Genomic DNA, 6,827 nt, shown 5'->3' on the forward strand with positions numbered 1-6,827 from the left:
GGCGTTTGGGTCCACGGCTTGCTGCCGCTGCCGCCGCCGCAGGGGTGCTGCCTGCGGCGGCGGCGGTAGCGCACGTGGCAACCCCCCGCGTTTCCTTGCCTCCCATCCACCGGACCCCGTCCTGCGCTTCACTTTGTTTAGGGAGGGGCTGCTCACTGCTCATTGCTCATTGCTCATCGCACACTGCTCAACGCTCATTGCCCTATATCCCACCCAGCCGCAGGACTCCACTGCCGCCCGCGCCCCGCCCCATCTGGCCGCTTGCGCGCCCCATCCCCCCTCGATGGGGCCCGCCCACACCGGGGCCTCCCCCCTCCCGCCCACTGCTTTCTCAACGGCCCCGAGCCGGGGCTGCCCTCATTGCATACATAGTGCGCCTTTCCCTGCTTTTCTAGTGACCTAGCGTTCCGCACTGCCGTTTGGCCAGCCCATGCTCCCGTACCGTTGCGTTTCTCCCCAATGCGCCATGCCACTTTGCCAGTCATACACACGTTTCGATGCGTGCCCTGTCAGCTGCTTGCGTTGCATGTCGCCTTGCTCCACCCCTGTTTTATTGCTTTCTCTGCTTTCGCCCGGTTCCCGTCCCGTTTCGGCGGGGAGTCTATGTTGCAAGCTAGTTCTTGCTTTACCAGACTTTAAGCCCACACAAGCACAAGCAAGCAACGCAACCCTGCCAGCTGTCCACGCTTGTAGCGGGACACAGCAGCGGGCATGCACCAGACATGGCAGCTCTCCTGGCCTCTTTTATGGTGACATTCTCACCCTGCCCGCAGACAGCCATTTACCTTTACAAGGACGATGGCACCGTGATGCTGCCAACCCAAGGAGAGGCAGCCAACAGTAGCAACTGGCTGGGCTGCTTTGTGGGACGCAACGCGGCCGTGGACGGCGTGCAGGTGGTCCAGCGAGGCAATGCCTGACCAATTGTGTTGCAGCATGCTGACCAAGGAAGCAGTGCTGCATGCTGCTGTTGATGATGAGCCGAGCCTCGCGCTCCCTCTGGTGCAGGTGGCCACAGTGCAGCAGCAAACGCCAGAGGCCTGCTGCCGCGCCTGCCGAGCCTGGAACAGCAGCGCAGGCAGCCGCGCAGGCGGCAACAGCCCCAGTCCACTCAACGCCACCCCCAGTGTGTGCAACGTGTGGAGCCACTGCTCCAATCCAGACGGCTGCCGGTTCACCACAGACGATGGCGCTGAGCTGGCGCTGCCTGAGGGCGGCTGCGAGCTGCGCTTCCAAGAGCTGGTGCAGCCAATGTTGGGCTTCCCTGCAGCCCTGATAGCAAAGGGCCCCAATGTGCCCTTCTCAGCTGGAGGGCCCATCGTCACCTCAGCACCACAGGTGGGTGCATCGTGGTAGGCGCTCCTGCTGCCGCCAGTACCCAGGGCTGGCACAGGCACACCGAGCGCTGCTGGGGCTGCGCTTTGCAGGTTCCAGGCTACACGCTGCTGCCAGGCCGCGGCCTGTTCTCCTTTGGGCGCTACAACTGCTCGGAATCCCTCAGGTGAGCTGGCCAGGCAGCACACAGCGGAAGCGGCTGAAAACCTGGCCCTGCTTTCCTCAGTGTGCCTGCTCATCTTCCGCGGCTGCCCATGCTCCGTGGCCTGCCGTGCTGCTTCTAATGCGCAGCAAGCTGCCCTGCCATGCTGGCATCTGCAGGCCCGAGGTGCAGGAGTGCGTGCTGCAGATGTCGCCAGATGCAGCGGGACGGTACTGCCAGGCCGACCCGCTCTGCAAGGCTTTCAACATGAAGATGGGTGGGCGCCTGTTGCCAGCCGGCACGTAGCCTCTGCGTTCCACCTCACAAGGAACCCCGTTCAGTCCCAATGCAGATGGAATTTTTGGCACGGGGCACAGCCTGGCCATTTTCAAGCGGGACGCCAATGCCTCGGCCATCCTGTTCAACCCCACAGGCAAGTTCCAGTGTGCATGATGGGCATGATTTGTTTACTTGCCTGTGACACAAAGGAGAGAGGCAAGAATTGGGCTCCGGCTCCGGCTCCAGTCGCTGAGCCTCTGTGCACCTCTATGCAAGCTGCTGCCAGCAAATGCGCTCATCTATCAACCTCCACAGGCTTGCTGTACCTTAGAGATGTCACAGATCAAGCGCCGCCAGCTGACGGCGGCGGCACCGACTTGTCGGGTGGGGCGATAGCAGGCATAGCGGTGGGCTCATCTGTTGGGGCGCTGGCGCTGGCTGCGCCAGCCGCCATAGCGGTGGTGCGACGGCGCAGGTGCAGGCGCCTGCGGCAGCTCAAGCTGGCAGGAGGACCACAGCAGCTGCAGCTGCTGCAGCGCAGGACGCTCGTGCCGAATGGCAGCAGCAGTGGGCTTACCCCGGCGACAGCTAGCACGGGCATGACAGGAAATGCCACATCAAAAAAGGTCAGCAGCAGTGACGCAGGCAGCCGCGACCAGGCTGCTCACGCGGCAGCGCCGGCGGCGCCGGAGGCGGCATCTGGCCTGCTCCCGGCTGCCTCTGCTGGGCTGGCACCAAGTGAGGGAAATGGGGCAGTCGTCCCAGAGCTAGTCCAGCTGATTGCCTCACACGATGCCGCGGCAGCCCACAGCGGGCAAGCACCACCCGGCGTCGGCGCGTCCCCAGAGCAGGCTGCCTGGCTGGCCTCGCTGCCCCCCGACCTACAGAAGTTTGTGGTCGATCCCGCCAGCTTCACCTACTGCCGCCTGCCTGGCAGCGAGGGGCCCGTTGAGCTGGGATCCGGCGCCAGGTGGGCTGCTGGGAGGGCAGCACATTTGCTTGTCCTGCGCTGCTCTGAACCTTCCTTTGCAGTTTGCCGATGCCCCCTGAGAGCACCCTTTCCACCCTCTTCTAACCGCCTGCCCCAGCTCTGCCTGCTCTCTTCCCCCCGCAGCGGGCGTGTGCTCAAGGCGGTGTATCGCGGCGAGGCTGTGGCGGCCAAGGAAGTGGATGTGGGGGGCGGCGCCGCCAACCGCGAGGCCTTTGTGACGGTGAGGTGGCCATGAGGCACCATGCTGTGCTGTGCTGCTCCAGCCCGTGGCCTGTCGCTCCCCTGCTGCTTCATATGGCACATCTCTTCGCCGCTTGCCTGGGAAACCGCAGGAAGCGGTGCGGCTGCACCAGCTGCGCCATCCGGCGGTGGTGGGGTTTGTGGGTGTGGCGCTGAGCGGCAGCCGGGGCATCCTGCTGCTGGAGATGTGTGAGGGGCGGGACCTGTACAGGCAAGCGCCAAGTCACAGCAGCTGTGCAGGGGTGGAGGTTAGGGGAGACGGGGAGGCACTCTGCAGGCGGGGTGCAGGACTGCCCAATCCATCTCAGCCCTCCTCCCCAGCCTGACTGCAGCTGCTTCAACCATCTGCGTGCTTGCAGTGCGCTCAACCTGCGGGCGGCGGGCGGCTCAGGGCAGCGCGTGTTTGGCTGGCACCGGCGGGGCAAGCGGGCGGCATTTGACCTGGCCCGAGCCCTCAACTAACTCGATACAAACAGCGACGGTCAAGCGAAACTTCTGACATGCTGCCGTCCCACTGCGTGGCACATGGCGCCCTACATAGCTTAAAGCTTATAGTCAGCCTTGCACCGCCCAGCCTCCTGCAGATCGTTGCCATGCTGCACAGGCCACTGACGTGCACTCCAAGTCAGGCGCCGGCCACTTACAACCCGAGCCTCTCTCGCTGAAGAGGGTTTTAGGGGTCAGTTGTCAGCATTCAAAGGCACCAAGTCTTGTGGATGATTCATGCGTCACTTTGGTTCACACTTTTTCATTTCTGGGTCACGACTCGCGCACTCAGCCACTGCTCTAGCCGGCTGCCACTCCAAGCTGCCACTGCTGCGCCGCAGCATCGCCCCCAGCTGCTCCATGGCCTGCTGGGCTGTGGGGCGCGCTGCGGGGTCGGGGCTGGTGCAGCGGCGGATGAGATCTGCCACCTCTGCTGGGCACTCCCGGGGCACCGCCGGTGGACGCAGGCTGCCACGCCGCGGCCGCTCCCCCGTCACAATCTCCCAAAGCACCACTGCGGCAGAAAAAGCCACAAGCATCTCAGCTGGGGGAGGCACCAGCGGCAGCGCAGCAGCACCGGCGGCAGCCCCCTGCTGCAGACAGCGCCATTGCAGGGAGCCGCACCTCCAAACGAGAAGATGTCCACCGCGGAGGTGCAGTTCTGGCCGCCCATGAGCACCTCCGGGGCCACCCTGCTCGGCAGCACAGGCAGGCCAGCAGCCAGGCGAGGCAGCCAGGTCAGCGCACCAAGGCCCATGCGATTCCCTGCCATGCCACAGCTTTGTGGGCTCGCTTCCTGCCTGCCTCCCTCCTCTCCTCCACTCCCCACAACCCCTGCCACACACCAGGCGTAGGTGCCAATGAGCGGCAGGTCTGACAGCGTGGTGCGCGTCTGCAGCCGTGCCAGGCCCACATCACCAAGCTTGGCGGCGCCACTGGAGGTTAGCAGGACCTGCAGGCCAGGCAGGGCGATCAAGGGGGACACTCATGGAGGTAGCCAGAGCAGGCAGTATGCTTCACGCAGCAGGCGCGGTGGATCAAGCAGGCGCGTTCTGGCAGCAAGCAGCTGGCAAGGGACTTGCATTGCTCGACTTTACGTCCAAGTGCACCACGCCCTGCAGGCAGGAGGGAGGGCAGAGCCGGGAGTGTGAACGGATCAAGGTGGTGCAGGGCTTCAAGAGGAGCAGCAGCGGGCATACCAATGCCTTGCCCCACCTGGCTGTGCAGGTAGTTGAGGGCTCGGGCCAGGTCAAATGCCGCCCGCTTGCCCCGCCGGTGCCAGCCAAACACGCGCTGCCCTGAGCCGCCCGCCGCCCGCAGGTTGAGCGCACTGCAAGCACGCAGATGGTTGAAGCAGCTGCAGTCAGGCTGGGGAGGAGGGCTGAGATGGATTGGGCAGTCCTGCACCCCGCCTGCAGAGTGCCTCCCCGTCTCCCCTAACCTCCACCCCTGCACAGCTGCTGTGACTTGGCGCTTGCCTGTACAGGTCCCGCCCCTCACACATCTCCAGCAGCAGGATGCCCCGGCTGCCGCTCAGCGCCACACCCACAAACCCCACCACCGCCGGATGGCGCAGCTGGTGCAGCCGCACCGCTTCCTGCGGTTTCCCAGGCAAGCGGCGAAGAGATGTGCCATATGAAGCAGCAGGGGAGCGACAGGCCACGGGCTGGAGCAGCACAGCACAGCATGGTGCCTCATGGCCACCTCACCGTCACAAAGGCCTCGCGGTTGGCGGCGCCGCCCCCCACATCCACTTCCTTGGCCGCCACAGCCTCGCCGCGATACACCGCCTTGAGCACACGCCCGCTGCGGGGGGAAGAGAGCAGGCAGAGCTGGGGCAGGCGGTTAGAAGAGGGTGGAAAGGGTGCTCTCAGGGGGCATCGGCAAACTGCAAAGGAAGGTTCAGAGCAGCGCAGGACAAGCAAATGTGCTGCCCTCCCAGCAGCCCACCTGGCGCCGGATCCCAGCTCAACGGGCCCCTCGCTGCCAGGCAGGCGGCAGTAGGTGAAGCTGGCGGGATCGACCACAAACTTCTGTAGGTCGGGGGGCAGCGAGGCCAGCCAGGCAGCCTGCTCTGGGGACGCGCCGACGCCGGGTGGTGCTTGCCCGCTGTGGGCTGCCGCGGCATCGTGTGAGGCAATCAGCTGGACTAGCTCTGGGACGACTGCCCCATTTCCCTCACTTGGTGCCAGCCCAGCAGAGGCAGCCGGGAGCAGGCCAGATGCCGCCTCCGGCGCCGCCGGCGCTGCCGCGTGAGCAGCCTGGTTGCGGCTGCCTGCGTCACTGCTGCTGACCTTTTTTGATGTGGCATTTCCTGTCATGCCCGTGCTAGCTGTCGCCGGGGTAAGCCCACTGCTGCTGCCATTCGGCACGAGCGTCCTGCGCTGCAGCAGCTGCAGCTGCTGTGGTCCTCCTGCCAGCTTGAGCTGCCGCAGGCGCCTGCACCTGCGCCGTCGCACCACCGCTATGGCGGCTGGCGCAGCCAGCGCCAGCGCCCCAACAGATGAGCCCACCGCTATGCCTGCTATCGCCCCACCCGACAAGTCGGTGCCGCCGCCGTCAGCTGGCGGCGCTTGATCTGTGACATCTCTAAGGTACAGCAAGCCTGTGGAGGTTGATAGATGAGCGCATTTGCTGGCAGCAGCTTGCATAGAGGTGCACAGAGGCTCAGCGACTGGAGCCGGAGCCGGAGCCCAATTCTTGCCTCTCTCCTTTGTGTCACAGGCAAGTAAACAAATCATGCCCATCATGCACATTGGAACTTGCCTGTGGGGTTGAACAGGATGGCCGAGGCATTGGCGTCCCGCTTGAAAATGGCCAGGCTGTGCCCCGCGCCAAAAATTCCATCTGCATTGGGACTGAACGGGGTTCCTTGTGAGGTGGAACGCAGAGGCTAGCGCACAGCCGGCAACAGGGCACCCACCCATCTTCATGATGAAGGCCTTGCAGAGCGGGTCGGCCTGGCAGTACCGTCCCGCTGCATCTGGCGACATCTGCAGCACGCACTCCTGCACCATACATAGCCTATTATAGCCTATTATAGCCTATTATAGCCAACAGTAGCCCACCCGTCCGCTCACAGAGAGCCATCGCGCCGGCCTCGCGCCGATCACCCCCACACCCCCACCCTCCACACTCACCCACCCACCCATCAGCATGTCAAGCAGCGAGGGAGCCAGCCTTGGGCAGCGCAGCCAGCAGCCGATCAGCAACCCGGCCTCCCGGGCATCCCTGCGGCCCGATTTCCCCCATATCGTGGTCAAGGGGCTCGCTCTGGAGGCCGGTGGGGGCCTGGGGGCCGCAGTCGCAGCCTTCGTTTTGTTTTGCCGGGCCAGCCTTCACCTGCCAGTGCCT

General features: G+C 64.7%; 2 protein-coding genes across 2 annotated transcripts in view; one reads left to right on the plus strand and one right to left on the minus strand.

The window, feature by feature from the left end:
• The window catches only part of CHLNCDRAFT_144136 (hypothetical protein), a gene marked incomplete at both ends in the record, with an annotated part of 4,117 nt that extends 668 nt beyond the window's left edge, over positions 1–3,449 (plus strand). Inside the window, 10 exons of the mRNA XM_005848562.1 lie at positions 774–896; positions 1,009–1,338; positions 1,428–1,501; positions 1,657–1,754; positions 1,830–1,922; positions 2,072–2,304; positions 2,644–2,726; positions 2,871–2,967; positions 3,080–3,192; positions 3,347–3,449. Coding sequence (XP_005848624.1) covers positions 774–896; positions 1,009–1,338; positions 1,428–1,501; positions 1,657–1,754; positions 1,830–1,922; positions 2,072–2,304; positions 2,644–2,726; positions 2,871–2,967; positions 3,080–3,192; positions 3,347–3,449 — 1,347 coding nt within the window. The remainder of the gene's footprint in view (positions 1–773; positions 897–1,008; positions 1,339–1,427; positions 1,502–1,656; positions 1,755–1,829; positions 1,923–2,071; positions 2,305–2,643; positions 2,727–2,870; positions 2,968–3,079; positions 3,193–3,346) is intronic.
• Positions 3,450–3,715: 266 nt separating this feature from the next.
• Positions 3,716–6,490, minus strand: CHLNCDRAFT_144137 (hypothetical protein; the record flags this gene model as incomplete). The annotated part of the gene is made up of 10 exons (XM_005848764.1): positions 3,716–3,987; positions 4,098–4,165; positions 4,319–4,425; positions 4,689–4,803; positions 4,958–5,070; positions 5,183–5,279; positions 5,424–5,506; positions 5,846–6,078; positions 6,228–6,320; positions 6,397–6,490. 10 exons carry the CDS (start codon positions 6,488–6,490, stop codon positions 3,716–3,718), a joined length of 1,275 nt encoding a protein of 424 aa, XP_005848826.1.
• Between the last annotated feature and the right edge of the window lie 337 nt (positions 6,491–6,827).

The sequence above is a fragment of the Chlorella variabilis genome (genome assembly GCF_000147415.1).
Source record: "Chlorella variabilis unplaced genomic scaffold CHLNCscaffold_7, whole genome shotgun sequence".
Taxonomy (NCBI): Eukaryota; Viridiplantae; Chlorophyta; class Trebouxiophyceae; order Chlorellales; family Chlorellaceae; genus Chlorella; species Chlorella variabilis.